This window comes from Gouania willdenowi, unplaced genomic scaffold (genome assembly GCF_900634775.1).
Source record: "Gouania willdenowi unplaced genomic scaffold, fGouWil2.1 scaffold_3_arrow_ctg1, whole genome shotgun sequence".
Classification (NCBI taxonomy): domain Eukaryota; kingdom Metazoa; phylum Chordata; class Actinopteri; order Blenniiformes; family Gobiesocidae; genus Gouania; species Gouania willdenowi.
This window is the reverse complement of record NW_021145162.1, coordinates 977,626-995,749: the sequence shown is the minus strand read 5'-3', so window position 1 is coordinate 995,749 and position 18,124 is coordinate 977,626. Positions and strand designations below refer to the sequence as shown.

Here is an 18,124-nt window from a genome sequence, read left to right as displayed (position 1 = left end):
GTTGATACTGAGGACGACAGGGAACGCTTTGACGACTGTGGAAATGTTTGTGGTGACGCTGGTGTTTCTGATGACTCGGCGCTTTGGAGTCACACGGACGTGTTGTTACGGCGTCTCCCTCCTCTATTGAGTGCGTTGCACGTTATAAATCAGCTGCGAGAGGAGTTAGCGTCTAATGAAAGCTCATCTGTAAAGAGGCTAAATGGTCCTGACAAAGTCCTAATGAGGAAATCAATAATCAGAGATTGTTGCTCTGCTTTTACTAATACGCTGTTAGCAGCAGGACATCCGTTAGCGACTGTCAGCGCCGCTCGCTCCCACAGGTCACAGCGCTGTGGTTTACCCACAAACACAAAGAGCAGCGTCCTCATGTCCACATGTCATTAATCACTAGTTTCAACCTTGTTCTTCATCATTTAAAGGTGTTTTCATGTTTTTACAGTGTTTATAGTCCATATAACTCCACTTTGTTCTTTTTAGTTCCCACTGTAGTTTATGTTCCCACACAGACGTGAGTCAATCCAACTGCTTTTCCTTCAGTTCAACACACAACTGTCACATTTATCTGCACAAAAAAAAAACACAACAATGTACTTTGTGTCTTTGTGTAGTTATAAAAACTGTAGGTCAGATCCTCAAAGACACGTGAAAACATGTTTTCATTTTACCTCACGTAACCTTTACCCAGTTGGTACCGAGACATGAAGCAAAGTACACACACACGCACGCACGCACACACGCACGCACGCACAAACACACACCTGATGTTGTCCACCAATCAGGAGCCAGTATTCCCCTCTGCTGACCATAAAACTGTAACTATGTAACTGTTAGTAAATGTAAGGTCACTTTAACTAAGTAGATGTAACTGTAACTATGTGACAAAGTAACTGGAAATGTAAATTAACTGTAACTAAAAAAATGTAACAGGTAACTACGTAACTGTTGGTGACAAACATCAAGGGCGAATATTTCCCTCTGCTGGCTCCTGATTGGCTGGTGACAAACATCAAAGGACCATCAGACATTACTGTGATGAAGTGGATGGAAAATGAAAATGATGCTACGTGTCCTCACTAACAGCCGATAAATACAGTGTGTGTGTGTGTGTGTGTGTGTGTGTGTAATTAAAGTTGCATGTGATGTTTTATTGGCGTGGGTGTCACAGCGAGACATGCACACACACAGATGGTAACTGACTCACCCCTGCAAGGTCATTGATCATCAGGCTTATTCACAGTGTGTGTGTGTGTGTGTGTGTGTGTCTGTGTGTCTGTGTGTTTGTCTGTGTGTGTGTGTGTGTGTGTGTGTGTGTGTGTGTGTGTGTGTGTGTGTGTGTGTGTGTTTGTCTGTGTGTGTGTGTGTGTGTGTGTCTGTGTGTGTGTGTCAGTGTGTTTGTCTGTGTGTGTGTGTGTCTGTGTGTGTGTGTGTGTGTGTGTGTGTGTGTGTGTGTGTGTGTGTGTGTGTTCTCTGTTAATTACAGGTAGAATAAACCTCTCACAGAGTTTCTGTTTTAAACTTTGTTCACCAGTAAAGCTTTGAGCTCGTGCCACGCCCATAATTGGCTCCTCCCACTCACAGGATAACAACTCAATAACCAATAAAAAAAGCCATTGTTGACCCTAAAATCCTTTCATTTATTCTCATTTCTATAAGAAATGAGAATAAATGAAAGTTTGACTACATTCCTCTCTGTGTGGAGTTTACATGTTCTCCTCAAGTAGATCAAGTAAATGGACTTAAATATTTGCTGCTTTAATGAATAACACGTTATTTCTTTCTATGTTCATTTAATGTTTTTAATTTGTTTTTCTCTTTGAAGTTTTACAAATGTTTCTGCTTTTCACAGTAAAAAAGACTTTCTTGTACTCTGACTTTGGGTGGATTTATGGTGTGCTGTGAAAGGAAAGCAGAGAAGATTATTTACAAAATAAGAGTCTGGTCACAGAGGAGAAGTTTTCCTCCATGAGACGAGTGTGTTTAAACGCTTTGATGTTTGAGTTCCTGTTTGTTTAAAGAACAATCAAAGCCATGTCGCTCCTTCATGTGAGCGCAGGAAGCTTCCTCAGCACTTCCTGCTGTGTGTGTGTGTGTGTGTGTGTGTGTGTGTGTGTGTGTGTGTGTGTGTGTGTGTGTGCGTGTGTGTGTGTGTGTCTGTGTGTGTCTGTGTGTGTTTGTCTGTGTGTGTGTGTGTGTTTGTGTGTGTCTGTGTGTGTGAGTCTGTGTGTGTGTGTGTGTGTGTGTGTCTGTGTGTGTGTGTGTGTGTCTGTGTGTCTGTGTGTGTTTGTCTGTGTGTGTGTGTGTGTGTGTGTGTGTGTGTGTGTGTCTGTGTGTGTGTGTGTGTGTGTCTGTGTGTGTGTGTGTGTCTGTGTGTCTGTGTGTGTTTGTCTGTGTGTGTTTGTCTGTGTGTGTGTGTGTGTGTGTGTGTGTGTGTGTGCGTGTGTGTGCGTGTGTGTGTGTGTGTGCGTGTGTGTGTGTGTGTGTGTTTCCACAGAACAAAGAACAAGCTGTGGTACTTTGAGTTTGGTACGTCGGAGACGTTCTCGGCCACGTGTAAGAAGCTGCACGACTTCCTGGAAGTGGAGGTGAATCCACTCACACACGTTAAACACATTAAACACGTTAAACACATTAAACACGTTAAACACGTTAAACACATTAAACACGTTAAACACGTTAAACACGTTAAACACATTAAACACGTTAAACACGTTAAACACGTTAAACACGTTAAACACGTTAAACACGTTAAACACGTTAAACAAGTTAAACACGTTAAACACATTAAACACGTTAAACACGTTAAACACGTTAAACACGTTAAACACGTTAAACACGTTAAACACGTTAAACACATTAAACACGTTAAACACGTTAAACACATTAAACACGTTAAACACGTTAAACACATTAAACACGTTAAACACGTTAAACACATTAAACACGTTAAACACGTTAAACACGTTAAACACGTTAAACACATTAAACACGTTAAACACGTTAAACACATTAAACACGTTAAACACGTTAAACACGTTAAACACATTAAACACGTTAAACACGTTAAACACGTTAAATGTTGTCTTTTAACTTCTATCTTCACATTTTCTCTATCTTTAACTGTTTTTGACCTATGAAGCTTCACGCACACCCACCAACTCTTCATATTCCTGAAATTAGACTGGAGTGTAGCAGCCCTTATTTTAATCTTAAAAAATCTGCAAACAAATTCATAAGTTCCAAAATATTGAACACAGAGACCTAATTTTCTCAAAAGTAGTAGAGCTATGTGTTTAGCCGCTCACAATATCACAGTTTTAGCCATAAGTTCAGCAGTTTTTGATTTATCAAGCCTGAAGTAGACATAATCCTACAAATCTACAGGCTTGTTTGCATTGGAGAATCGACAGGTCACTGCGTAAAATCCATGGTCTTTCTCTCGTCCTCCTGGCCTCATCTTTTGTCCTAAAAACATCAAATTGAACTCATTTGTAGCCTAAAGCCTTGTGATTCTCACAAACTGCTTGGTTTTTCTGTAAATTATACCGTTTTTTAGTTGTGATGTGTTTTACAGAGGTTCCCCCTGGCTGTAACAGTGCGTCATCCTGCACATACATTCTCTCACAGGTGCATGTGATCAGTGCTGTTACCATGGTAACTAGGTAACTGATGATGTAATCCACATGTTCTCCCAATGCTTTTTTAGCAAATTTTAGCAAATTTTAATCTTCCAGCCCATTATTTAACCTTTTACCTAGAACTTCCATCCATCCATCTTCATACCCACTTATTCCCGTTTAACAGGGTCACGGGGGTCTGCTGGTGCTCTCATAGGGCGCTGGGCGGGGGTACACCCTGGACAGGGCGCCAGTCCATCACAGGGCAACACAGACACAGACTCTCATTCACTCCTGTGAGACTCCAATCAACCTTAGTCATGTTTTTGGATTGTGGGAGGAACCCACACAGGGGGGAGAACATGCAAACTCCACACAGAAAGGACCCAAGTCCACCCCAGGGCTTGAACCCAGGACCTTCTTGCTGTGGGGCGCCCTTACCTAGAACTTAATCTTTTAAATCACCTTTTTCTCCCCTTATTAGAACTTTTAACCCATTCTTTAACTGATTCAAACCAACCTTTAACATGTTCATCTACTCCCTCCAACCATTACAGCTTTTTTCAACCTTTTCAACACATTTTAACACATTTCAACAATTTCAACTTTTTCCACCAATTTCAACTTTTTTCAACCTAATTGCTAATATTAACCTATTGCTAGGTTATTGCTATTGCTAGGTGAATGCTAATGATAGGTCAGTGCTAATGCTATACGAATGCTAATGCTGGGGAATGCCAATGCTAGGCTAATGGTAATGCTAGGCTAATGCTAATGTTAAACTAATGCTGATGCTAGACTCATGCAATTGCTAGCCTAATTTTGTTGCTAGGCTAATGCATATATTAGGTTAATTATAGGTTAATGCTGGGTTAAATTGTAAATGCTAATGCGATTTCTCGGCTAATGTGATTTCTAGGCTAATGCGATTTCTCAGCTAATGCGATTTCTAGGCTAATGCAATTGCTGGCTTAATGCTAATGCTAGGCTAATGTTAATGTTAAGTTCATGCTAGGGTAATGCTCATGCTAGGTTAATGCTAGGCTGATGCAAATTCTTGGCTAATGCTAAAGCTAGGCTAATGCTAAGGGTTAGGGGTTTCAACCTTCCAACTTTTTTCAACCTTTTTCCAACTTAATATAATACTGTATAAACTGGACTTCTAACCGGTTTTACTGGTTTTTCCTTTTATACTGGGATTTTAACACATAATACTGTATAAACTGGACTTCTAGCTGGTTTTACTGGTTAATGCTAACACTATACTACTGCTATTGCTAGACTAGTGCTAAAGCTAGGTTAATGCAAAAGCTAGGCTACCGTTAACACTAGGTTAATGCTAATGCTAGGCTAATGTTAATGTTAGGCTAATGCTGATGCTAGACTAATGCAATTGCTAGGCTAATGCGATTGCTACTATAATGCTATCGCTAGGTTAATGTTAACGTTAAATTAATGCTAATGTTAGGATAATGCTAATGTTAGGTTAATGTTAATGTTAATGCTAGACTAATGCTAATGCTAATGCTAAGCTAATGTAATTGCTAGGCTAATGCTAAGGGTTAGGGGTTTTAACTTTTTCAACCTATTTCGACTTTTTCAACCGTTTTCCAACTTTTTCAACTCAACTATTAAAATCCATTTGAAGTTTCCTCAACTTTTTCAACCCATTTCAATTTTTTTTAATTGCTAATTAAACATTGTACACGTTAAACACATTAAACCCATTAAACAGGTTAAAAACATTAAACACGTTAAACACATTAAAAACATTAAACACGTTAAACACATAAAAAACATTAAACACGTTAAAAGCATTAAACACATTAAAAACATTAAACACGTTAAACACATAAAAAACATTAAACACGTTAAACACATAAAAAACATTAAACACGTTAAAAGCATTAAACACATTAAAAACATTAAACACGTTAAACACAATAAACACGTTAAACATATTAAAAACATTAAATACGTTAAAAACATTAAACACATTAAAAACATCAAACAAATTAAAAACATTAAACAAGTTAAAAACATTAAAAACATTAAAAGCATTATCCATCCATTTTCTTCCTCTTTATCTGGGGCCGGGTCACGGAGGCAGCAGTCTCAGCAGAGATGCCCAAACCTCCTGATCCACGCACACCTCCTCCAGCCATTCTGGGGGGACCCCGAGTTGACACCAGGCCAGCTCAGAGACATAGTCCCTCCAGCGTGTCCTGGGCTTTCCACGAGGCCTCTTCCCAATAGGACATGCCTGAAACACCTCCCCAGGGAGGCGACCAAGAGGCATGCGAAACAGATGCCCGAGCCACTTCAGCTGGCTCCTTTCAACGTGAAGGAGCAGAGACTCTACTCTGAGCTCCTCCCGAGTGACTGAGCTTTTCACCCTATCTTGAAGGGTGCGCCCAGCCACCCTGCGAAGGAAACTCATTTTGGCCGCCTGTATCCGCGATCTTGTCCTTTCAGTCATTACCCAAATCTCATGACCATAGGTGAGGGTAGGAACGTAGATCGATCGGTAAATTGAGAGCTTTGCCCCCCGATCAGCTCCCTCTTCACCACAACAGAGACCGCATCACTGCTGACACCGCGCCGATCCGTCTATCGATCTCATGCTCCATCCTACCCTCACTCGTGAACAAGACCCCAAGATACTTGAACTCCTCCACTTGAGGCAAGGACTCTACACCGACCCAGAGAGGGGAAACCACCTTTTTCCGGTGGAGAACCATGGCCTCAGATTTGGAGGTGCTGATCCTCATCCCGGCCGCTTCACACTCGGCTGCAAACCGCCCCAGTGTACGCTGAAGGTCCTGATTTGATGAAGCCAACAGAACAAAATCATCTGCAAACAGCAGAGATGAAATCCTGAGGTTCCCAAATCGGACCCCCTCCGGTTCCTGGCTGCACCGAGAGATTCTGTCCATAAAAGTAATGAGCAGTCAGGTCCCCAAGATGACAACCATTTACCTCGCTATGCTAAATGCTATACGTAAGTTCACAGTACAATAGTGGATTGATGCCATGTGACCGCTGCTGCTACGTTCTCTAGCTAGTGGGCGGGATAACACTACAGGCAGGATGACAATGCTAGAGATGATAGAGAAACTTAGTTTTGAGGAAAAACGACAGCTTTTAAAAGATGGAGACAAACACCTGAGCTACCAGACCTTCAGCAAAGGTAAGGTTAGAACATTGTTGGTACTTTCTACAGTGAATGGAACAAAAGGAAGGATTGACTTTGTGGATGCTCCTCACTGAGGATGTTCTGAGTTGTTGTTGTTGTCATTTTCTCCATGTTTCTGTGTTTCCAACACAAACAACAGATGTGTTGCCGTGTCATGAGATATATGTTGTTGGAGAGTATGGAGGCTATATTAAATAATTGTTTATGTTTCTTTAATGGTGTTTATGATGTTGATTTTGTTAGATGATAAATACTTGTTTATGTGGATCTTATTGGGTTTTTTCTTTCTTATTATGAATTTTATATTTTGAGAAGTGCATTGAGATGACTTTGTTGGAAATTGTTTTATACAAATAAAATTGATTTGAATTGAATTAACATTTGACAGCAGAAACATATGAAATTGTCATTGGGGGTCTCGATTTGCAACGTGCCTACCCAGCCCTAGTGGTCACTGCACGTCACTGATAGTTACAGTTACTTAGTTCCAGAGTTACAGTTACTTAGTTATAGAGTTACAGTTACATAGTTACAGTCAGTGTTGGGAACGTTACTTTAAAAAAGTAATTAGTTATAGTTACTCACTACTTGTTCCAAAAAGTAACTGCGTTAGTAACTGAATTACTCTATAATAAAAGTAACTCATTACCAAGGAAAATAACTATTTGCGTTACTGTTAAAAAAAAAAAAAAGTTGCTTTATGTCAAAGAATTCAGATTTTTTAGATGTGTGTCGTTATGAGGTGTTTCATTAAATTATAGTTGTTTACAACAGATGTGGACAAAGTCTTCACTCCTGGATATAATGAACACTTCACATGTACGTTCTTGTTTTTGACCATAATTAATATAAACTAGTGTTTGTATCGTCACCTTAAAAATAACAACTTTTCATCAAACTGTTCCACGCTCATCATCTCTGCTGATTCATCACATCTGTAGTGGTTGTGTGTGTGTGTGTCACGTGTGTGTGTGTCTCGCGCGCGTGTGTGTGTGTGTCGCGTGTGTGTGTGTGTGTGTGTCGCGTGTGTGTGTGTGTGTGTCGCGTGTGTGTGTGTGTGTGTGTCGCGTGTGTGTGTGTGTGTGTGTCGCGTGTAGTGGCACGTCGCCTTAGCCAATCATAATCCCTCACCTTGTTTTTAACCCACCTCCTCACTACATTGAGTATGAAGCCGGGGATGCTTTCGGATAAAAGTTTATTTAATCAGTGCATGTAACGCACTGCATTTAACGTTCAGTAACGATAACGTTGTTGTAGCGGTGTCAAAAGTAATTAGTCAGATTACCTCGTTACTGAAAAACAAACGCCGTTATTTTAAACGCCGTTATTCCAAACACTGGTTACAGCTATACTTAGTTACAGTTACATTGTTTCAGTTACATAGTTAAAGTCACTTAGTTACTTAGTTACATAGTGACAGTTACTTAGTTACGGTTACTTAGTTACAGTTACTTAGTGACCTTGTTACAGTTACGTAGTTAAAATTACTTAGTTACATTTTTATGGTCAGCAGAGGGAAATGCTGCCTCCTGATTGTGGATTTATTTTTCTTTCAGCAATGCATCCTCTTTTGTATTTTAAATCTCCTATGTAAAATAGTGCTCATTATTGTCCCCTATTGTCAGAAGTATGACAAAATGGCATCTACAGCATGAAATAACTTAATTTCCATAAATTACAAGAACATTTTGTGTTTCATTGAGTATAGTACCGTTAGTTTGCAGTGAATTTGTCCAACAATAGCCTAAAACCTTTACTAATAAAACAGATTTTTGTTGACTTGTAGTAATAGTACGCTTAAAATATCTCACGAGTAGTACTAGTATACCTAATGTAAATGAAGTAGGAAGGATTGGAACCAAATCCAGATCACTGATTGGTTGGAATACTTTTGAAAGCCAATGGGAGGCCTGAATTTGCTTTCCCCGCCCCCTCATTAGCACATGATGCTAACTACTGACACTTTTTGCTTCACTAGCAAAGTCTACAGGTGCACTAGTAGAGCTTAATAATGGTTAATATTCATTGATATCACATTTAGTCTCTGCTGAGAAGAAGAAGAAGAAGAAGAAGAAGAAGAAGAAGAAGAAGAAGAAGAAGAAGAAGAAGAAGAAGAAGAAGAAGAAGAAGAAGAAGAAGAAGAAGAAGAAGAAGAAGAAGAAGAAGAAGAAGTTTATTGGATGATAGTTTAGTTCAAAGTCTGAAAAAGATTTAAACTTGGTGAAAAGTATATTTTCCAAAAAGGTAAAATGTGAAGAAAACAGTTGAAAAAAGAGCTTTATAACCACAAAGTAAAGAATAAAAATATATTTTACCTTTTTCACTTGGATCATATTGTGTGTGTGTTGGTGAGGGTTAAATCAGCGTTTGGTGTGCGCTGTTTGAAGCTAATGAGCTAACGCTAACCTGCTGTGAGCCCCTCTCGCTGATAATGAAAACGTGTCCTTACGATTCATCTTCTCTCTCTGAGCGTGGCACAGGGGTCAGAGGACAGAGGTCGACGTGCACGAGCAGTGAGAGTGTGCACGTGGAGACATTTGGACTGATGATGTCAGAAGCTAATGCTAACGCTAATCTGCTGTGTGTGTGTGTCTCTCAGTGTGACGGCGTTACTCTGGACCTCAGCAGCATTTCTCTGGAAGGCATCGCCGTGCTCAACATTCCCAGCATGCATGGCGGCTCCAATCTGTGGGGCGAGAGCAGGAAGCGGAGAGGGACCCGCAAAGGAGCAAAGAAAGGCCCAGAGAGACGCACGCCACTCACTGACCCCAAAGAGCTGCTGTTTGCTGTTCAAGGTACGCTTCAACTTGTTAGCACGTTAGCACGAGCTAACGCTAAGAGAGCAACCAACTATGATGGGGACAGAGTCAGTAAGGTCACATAGATGCTGAGAAATTTAAGGGCTGCTCTCAATTAAGTGCAGCTAACACAGATGCTAACGGCTAACGAGACACTTCTGTCTCCAACCAATCACAAGCTGTTACAGGAGTCACATGTTGTTGGTCATTCATTTAATTTACTTTTGCTTATAATTAATAGTTCAATGAATAATTGTGCTTCAGTATTAATTAATGATTAATTCATTATGTGATTGTTGACAAAAACCAAGCTCTCACAGACACACACACACGCACACGCGGATTGTGTTAATTTGTTGTCAATCTGTTTATTTTTGATATTCACAGTGTTTTTTTTCTTGTTTTGTCGTTTTTTCTAGTGCTTTGTGTATCTCCTAGTAATCGTGTAGCCTGTGTGAGCTAACATCTTTAGCCTGTGTGAACTAACGTATGTAGCCTGTGTGAGCTAATGTCTGTAGCCTGTGTGAGCTAATGTGTGTAGCCTGTGTGAGCTAACGTGTGTAGGATATTTGAGCTAACGTCTTTAGCCTGTGTGAGCTAACGTGTGTAGGATGTGTGAGCTAACGTCTTTAGCCTGTGTGAGCTAACGTGTGTAGCCTGTGTGAGCTAACGTGTGTAGCGTGTGTGAGCTAACGTGTGTAGCCTGTGTGAGCTAACGTGTGTAGCGTGTGTGAGCTAACATGTGTAGCCTGTGTGAGCTAACGTGTGTAGCCTGTGTGAGCTAATGTCTGTAGCCTGTGTGAGCTAATGTGTGTAGCCTGTGTGAGCTAACGTCTGTAGCATGTGTGAGTTAATATATGTAGCGTGCGGCTCCAGGGCGTCTCTGTGCTTCTGTTGATGAGGTTTGATCATGTGACTCCAGCTGGAAAATAATCACTTCAAACACTCCTGAGGGCGTGGCTGAGCGACTGCTCCATCATCAGTGCCTGTTCACCTCCATGTCCTCGCACACCGACCGCAGAGCAAACTTTAGACCAACTTCTCCAGGGCGCATTAATATTTCATTGATGACAAGGTGAATCACGGCCTCCGTGTGAGCAGCAGCAGCAGCAGCAGCAGCTCTGACCTGTCAGAGGCAGCGCTGGTAATAGGAGTGGAGAGGAGTGCTGCGCCATTTGCGTCAAGTGGAGCGAATCAAACGCACCTGCAGCAGGTCACAAAACAGGAAGCGCTTTAAAGGTTCCCTGTATGTGAAAATGTATAGAACAAAAAAAATGTTTAATTTATTTTGGTGCATTGTGGGAGATAGAGGCGTAACCGGAAGTGTAGTTTTTCAGCAGCGTGTGTAACCCCTCCCTCAGTGATAAAGGTTGTATTTTAGGAGAGGATTAAATATCACCTTTCTCACCAACTACCTTCTTCCACTCAGCTTCAGAATTAGCCTAACGGACGGAGCAGAACGAGCCATGGCTGAGTAGTTAGGTGTTGGAAGTGCACAAATATGGTTAGAAACTGTGATGAAAGCTGCGTGAAAGGATGTGTGTTCATTGATTGGATGATGATCAGCACCTGAACCAACAGGTAAATTCTCCTGACAGAGTTCATCATTTTGTCACAAGGAAATAAGAGGGAACAATGTGATGGGGGTGTGGTTAGTGCCATGACACGCCCATAGTATCCTCTGTAAGCAGAAACGTATGTTTACAAGCTGCATTCAACCACTTTCTGTGAAGGAATTCTGTCCATTAGCGTAGCCTATTAGCTTAGCCCATTAGCTTAACCCATAAATTCCTGACATACCACCCAGTGTGTGAACGTAAACGTTTTCAGCGTGTGAACGTAAACGTTTTCAGCGTGTGAACGTAAACGTTTTCAGCGTGTGAACGTAAACGTTTTCAGTGTGTATTCTGTATCGATATTATGGAGCCAACGTCTGGATAACTCTGACTTAGACTCGTTATTTGGCTCAGCGATGATAAAGAAATGTTTCTGTTGTTATAGCAACCATTGGCTTTACACTCTTTTTTCAGAAACTGTGTTGACCAACAGAACAATGTTGCCTAGCAACAACTAACAGGAATCAACCAAAATGGCTCTCTATAGTTTATGTCCCAAAGTTTAAAATCAATCTAAAAAATATATTTTATGTTTTTTTTTTTAAATAAAAATGTGCGCATATTTACTGTATTGATAGCACATTGAGCACATTTTTTGTTAACATACATTTTCACTACAGGTACAGTTTAAGAAGGTCAGAGCGCCAACAGGAAATAGGAAACATTAAACAGGAAGTGCTTTAACAGCCACTGTGACAGGGTAGATTCACACCAGAACATGGTTCTTCACTTTGAAAACAAATCATCTCCATAAGAGGGTCAGTCAGTAACTCCTCCCCCTTCACAGGCTGCTAGTGATGTTACATTTTCCTCCTGGGAATCACTAGAATCTCCTGCTGCTCTTGTGGCACGGGACGATTAACAGCGTTTTCATGGACATTTAGTAACACAACATTTATTACATCAGTGTGTGTGTGTGTGTGTAAGATCTATCCAACGCTATAATGAACACTCCATTACTCCCCAAATAAAAATCAATCCTTTCTGTTTTTGTCTGCCTCGCTCTGAACCCAGCAAGGCACTTAGTGTGCGTGTGTGTGTGTGTGTGTGTGTGTGTGTGTGTGTGTGTGTGTGTGTGTGTGTGTGTGCGTGTGTGTGCGTGTGTGTGTGTGTGTGTTGACTGTACACAAGGAGCCCTGAAGGTGAGCGGCCATGTTTGTCAGATGGAGACGCCGATGTATTTAGAGATAAACAAAGAGCTGCATCAGCCCAGAGGGAGCAGCACTGTTACAGTGTGTGTGTGTGTGTGTGTGTGTGTGTGTGTGTGTGTGTGTGTGTGTGTGTGTGTGTGTGGGGGGGGGGGGGGGATATAAAAAAGCCCGTGACCTTTCAGGAGCTGTTAAATTGTCCCGCTGGTGACGCCAGGAGACAAGCCCCTCAGGTGGAAGGAATGTCTGCTCAGTGAATTATTTACTGCTCGCCTCAACTTTGGGGAGAACACGACTGATGCTCCTCGACGGGAGCCTCTGATTGGTCGATCGACCCCGGTAGTCCCGCCCCTTAACCTTTTTATTAATATTATTATTTTAGCTCCTGATGGTTTTTCTAACACGTCCCACACTTTTAAAGTCCTGTGGCCGAGAACTGATCAAAGAAACGATAAGTCACAGATGTGTGAGAAATAGATCTGTTCATGTATGTATTACAGCAGTGTTTTTTAACCTTGGGGTTGTGACTCTATTTGAGGTCACCTGGAATTTAAATGACGTTGCTTTGCTTGAAATGTCTAATAATTGATTTTAAAAGAATTACTGATGAAAATATTTTCATGATTACATACTTATTATTATTATTATATTATACACAACACACAAACACTGTATTCTATATTTTCACTGTGTGTAAACATTTGTGTGAAAATGAGTCAATCGACAACAAAAAAAATGAGCTTCAAAAAATGTTTTCATTTCAATCAAAGAAAAAGGGTTTCAAACTTTTTTTATTGAAATATTTTTTCTTTATTAAAATGTTGCTGTAACACAATGAAAAACTAATTATAGAAAAAAAAAAATAATCATCTTTGGGGTCATCAGAAAATTGTGATATTGACCTGGGGTCACGATCCAAAGGTTGGCAACCACGGTATTACAGTGAAATTTTTGTATGATTTTTTGGTAATTTTTTCGTTTTATTTCATTCAAAAAAACTAACATAAAAAAATAATTTGTTTCAGCAACAACTTCCCAACCAACACATTTTGAATGAAAAGGAGCAGAAGAGAAGATTACTCCTATAGTATCTGCCCCTTTATTGCCTTTCAATACCTTTAAATCACTATTAATATTCAACCTTTTAAATATTTACAGATTTATATATATATTTTATGCATTTTATGTGATGTATTTACATAATTCACAGAGAGAAAGAGAAGAAAAGTAAAATAAAAAAAATGAAAAAATTTATTTTTTAATAATCCAAAAAAAGCATCAGTCGTGTTATTATGATGATAACAACACGACTGATGTGTTTGTGTAAGAAAGTGTGGAAATGATTTAGTCCCAGATCAACAAACCCTCTACAAAAATAGACCAATCAGGCCTTACCTGATTCTCAATCAACACCAGCCCTCAGTCAGGTGACAACGTCAGCTCTGACTGTGAAAACACACACACACACACACACACACACATCAGAGGTGTGTTCCATAAAGGAGGGTTAACAAACTCTGAGTCTATCCATAAACTCTGGGTCAACATACCCCACGATGGGAAACTCTGTGTATCTGATTCATTACAGCTGGTATGAAGTGTGTTAATCAACTCTGAGTATGTAAACCTTGGGTTACTGACGTGCACGCGTTTGATAAAAAGCCATAATCAATGGCAAACTTAGATAACACGAACTACCATGGCAACCACCCGGAACAGAGCGATTTATTCACCCTGATGGTGAAATAAGCAGGTGTTTATAGAACATGAATCTGTTCTAAAGGTGTTCACACAGAACGCCACATCAGAGACTATAGTCGCTTAAATCGCCCGTGACTAGTCCCGCTTTTTGGTCACTTCATCAGTTCATTGTGCTAGTGACGTGACGACTGGGGAATAATATGAATAAAATGTGTGTGTGGAGGCGGGGCAGCATCGCTAGGAGGGCTGATCACTTCTACAGTTGTACGTTTACAGCACTTATCATAGACAGCTCCACCTGTACTTACGGTTTAAATCATCAACTTACAGAGTTTCTAAAGGATGAGTTCACTCACAATATACTTCAAATTTAAAAGGTATATTTAATGTGTATTCCACTTTCATTTGGCCCCAGTAAGTAGAGGAAGTGTACAGCCCCTCCCACTGCAGCGGCTACAAAGACAGTGACGACCGCTTGACGTTGCGTCATTTATATTGATTATTAATGTAATGTAGTTGCCAGAGTCGTCTGGACGTTCAGAAAAGACGTCATTAAAAATATGACTGAGCTTGGATTCAAACCCCTGACCCTATGGTCTCATGCACACCTCCGTACCCGCTGCACCACCGTAACTTTCAATCTGTGCTGACTATACATTCACTGTATTACAGTACGTAACAATATAAAGTTATGTGTATTTATTTAAATGATCATCTCCTCCTTTATATTATCTACAGGTTTGTATCCAGTGAACTTTTCTACAGACGTCAGTAGATGTTTTAATGTAGATCAACCTCTCAGTGACGATCACTTAATGATCTACATACACTATCAGGGGGTGGGGCTACAACTCCAAAATAGACACACATTAAAAACAGGGTTTGTGTAGCTTTGAACCACATTTTGCTCAGAATACTGTAAAAAAACAAGTGTAGATCATAATGATGGAATGAATGAGTGATAACACACATTTTAAAGAATCTCATTTTGTAAATAAGTGTAAATAAACAGTATTTAGAGCCTCATTAATAGATTTATTTCTATTAATTTGAGAAGGATTATTATACTTCATAAAATGTTATTTTCTTATTTTTTTATTTTATTTTTCAGATTTTACATTTTTTGTTTTAGTTAATTTAACAAGTAATTAAATAAAAACAGGTTTGAAAAATGAAGTGGTAAATTAATAATTTAAGACCTAGTTTGCAAAATATGGACATATTCAAGATTTGAAAACATCAAATGTCCAATGTTGGGAGGAGGTGTTGTGTAAATGATCAGCTGTGTTTAACTCTGCACAGCCTCAGAGTGTCTGTGGGCGCAGGTAAACTCCGCCCACAGACACTCCATAGACTCGTATTGAAGAGGCGTTACTGTGAATGCACAACTTTGAACGAGAGTGGACGATAAAGATTAGTGCGCCCTAAACAGGAAACACGTCATCAATCAGACACAGATAAACCAAACAACTTTATACATAATCATTATCTACATCATATTTATTCTGATTATCTAAATACAGATATAACTTTGTTTCGTAGTATTTTTAACTAATGTGCTAAGTGGTGGGGCGGTGCCCTAGCGCCCTCTATTGGCCAGCTGCCACTGTCCACAATATTATTAAAAAAACTACTGTTTGTGCAAAAACAAAAAACAGTAATGATGTGAGCACATCTGTGGTGTGTGATGTCACTAATATGTGTCAGAGAAGAGTGTCAAGGATCATTAAAGTGTTCCCTGAGCAGCGGTGTTAATGTGGGTGGAGCCAAGTAGAAACCCAGGATTTCTTAGACAAAACCTGCCAGAAACAGGTTCAGTTCACGGAGAATGTTACCATGGTGACATACTCAGAGAAGAACATACCTCACCTTTATTAATGGGGTACTCAGAGTTTCCTTCATTTGAGCCTCAATATACTCAGAATTTAAACATAACCCACTTTCCGGAACACCCCTCTGTAGATCTGAACGTGTCTAACAGCAGCAACGCGTTGACACATCGAGGACGACAGACGCTCAGACTCACTGAGCTGCTCTAAAGCCTCCATGGAGCCTCGACTCCCACCAAATATAAATGAAATCACATTCACTGAGAAAAGGCTGCGCTTTGGAGTTAAAATCACAGAAATATTAGCTTTTGTCAACCTTTGAATTAATAAGTGGACCTGATATCACAGCCCTGCCCCTTTAACCTCTGACCATGTGGCTACGTGCTAAGCTAACCCGATCATGTGGGACTGGCGGCTACGTGTTAAGCTAACTCAAACGTGTGGGACTGGGGGCTATGTGCTAATCTAACCTAAACCTGTGGGACTGGTGGCTACATGCTAAGCTACACGTCCTGTATATCTATCTGCAGTTGTGGTGAGTGTAAAGAAGCGTCACAGTGAGTTTTCTTCGGATGTTGAGTCTGTATCCCGTCGCCGTGGCGACGTGTCCATCAGTGTCAATAGGAGGCGGTGTGAGAAGTCAAGGCTTAGGTTGTTGGTTTAACTCACAGTGTCAGGAGGTCAAACACACACACACACACACACACACACTGACCCTGGAAAGCTCAGACGTCTGTCCATCACCATGGTGACAGGTGGACAACAACACCTCACCTGAGAGCTTCAGCAAAGCAGGACGTCTGCAGTCACACGCTCACACACACATTGTTAGAAACACTGTGTGTGTGTGAGAACATGGAGTTCCACCCCAGGTCAAACATTAGGCAGGTTAAGTTAGTCGTAAGAGTTTCCACTGCTCTGATCAAAGTTATCAGCATTTTTCTGATCACTGCTTGGAAATAACGATCAATAATTAAGCATCATAAAAACTTTGAAACACATCTGAGTGAAAAGTTGTTTCCAGTGTTTTTAGAAAGAAAAACGACAGAACTGTGACTAATCTGCTGCTTTATAGACTTTAAACGTTACAATAGATTCACCATCATTGGTTCTGTCATAATTCAGTCTACACACAGTCAGAATCCTTATTATTTATTATTATATATTAGTATTTATTAGAAAATTATTATTATCTATTAGTATTTATTAATATGTTTTATTATGTATTAGTATTTATTAGTATTTATTATCATCTATTAGTATTTATTAATATGTTTTATTATTTATTAGTATTTATTATCATCTATTAGTATTTATTAATATGTATTATTATCTAATAGTATTTATTAGTATTTATTATCATCTATTAGTATTTATTAATATGTTTTATTATCTATTAGTATTTATTAGTATTTATTATCATCTATTAGTATTTATTAATATATATTATTATCTATTAGTATTTATTATCATCTATTAGTATTTATTAATATATATTATTATCTATTAGTATTTATTATCATCTATTAGTATTTATTAATATGTATTATTATCTAATAGTATTTATTAGTATTTATTATCATCTATTAGTATTTATTAATATGTTTTATTATCTATTAGTATTTATTAGTATTTATTATCATCTATTAGTATTTATTAATATATATTATTATCTATTAGTATTTATTATCATCTATTAGTATTTATTAATATATATTATTATCTAATAGTATTTATTAATATTTATTATCATTTATTAGTATTTATTAATATATATTATTATCTAATAGTATTTATTAATATTTATTATCATCTATTAGTATTTATTAATATGTTTTATTATCTATTAGTATTCATTAATATTTATTATTATCTATTAGTATTTATTAGAAAATTATTATCATCTATTAGTATTTATTAATATGTTTTATTATCTATTAGTATTTATTAGTATTTATTATCATCTATTAGTATATATTAATATATATTATTATCTATTAGTATTTATTAATATGTTTTATTATCTATTGTATTTATTAATATTTATTATTATCTATTAGTATTTATTAGAAAATTATTATCATCTATTAGTATTTATTAATATGTTTTATTATCTATTAGTATTTATTATCATCTATTAGTATTTATTAATATATATTATTATCTATTAGTATTTATTAATATTTATTATCATCTATTAGTATTTATTATTTTGTTTT

The 18,124-nt window shown here is 38.5% G+C and overlaps 1 protein-coding gene across 3 annotated transcripts in view; it reads left to right on the top strand.

Annotated features, from left to right (window-relative positions):
* dgkb (diacylglycerol kinase, beta) overlaps window positions 1-18,124 on the top strand; it is a 160,819-nt gene that overhangs the window by 126,085 nt on the left and 16,610 nt on the right. For all 3 annotated transcript variants that reach the window (XM_028442180.1, XM_028442179.1, XM_028442181.1), the window contains 2 exons: window positions 2,495-2,585; window positions 9,413-9,608. In XM_028442180.1, the coding sequence (XP_028297981.1) occupies window positions 2,495-2,585; window positions 9,413-9,608 (287 nt within the window). The remainder of the gene's footprint in view (window positions 1-2,494; window positions 2,586-9,412; window positions 9,609-18,124) is intronic.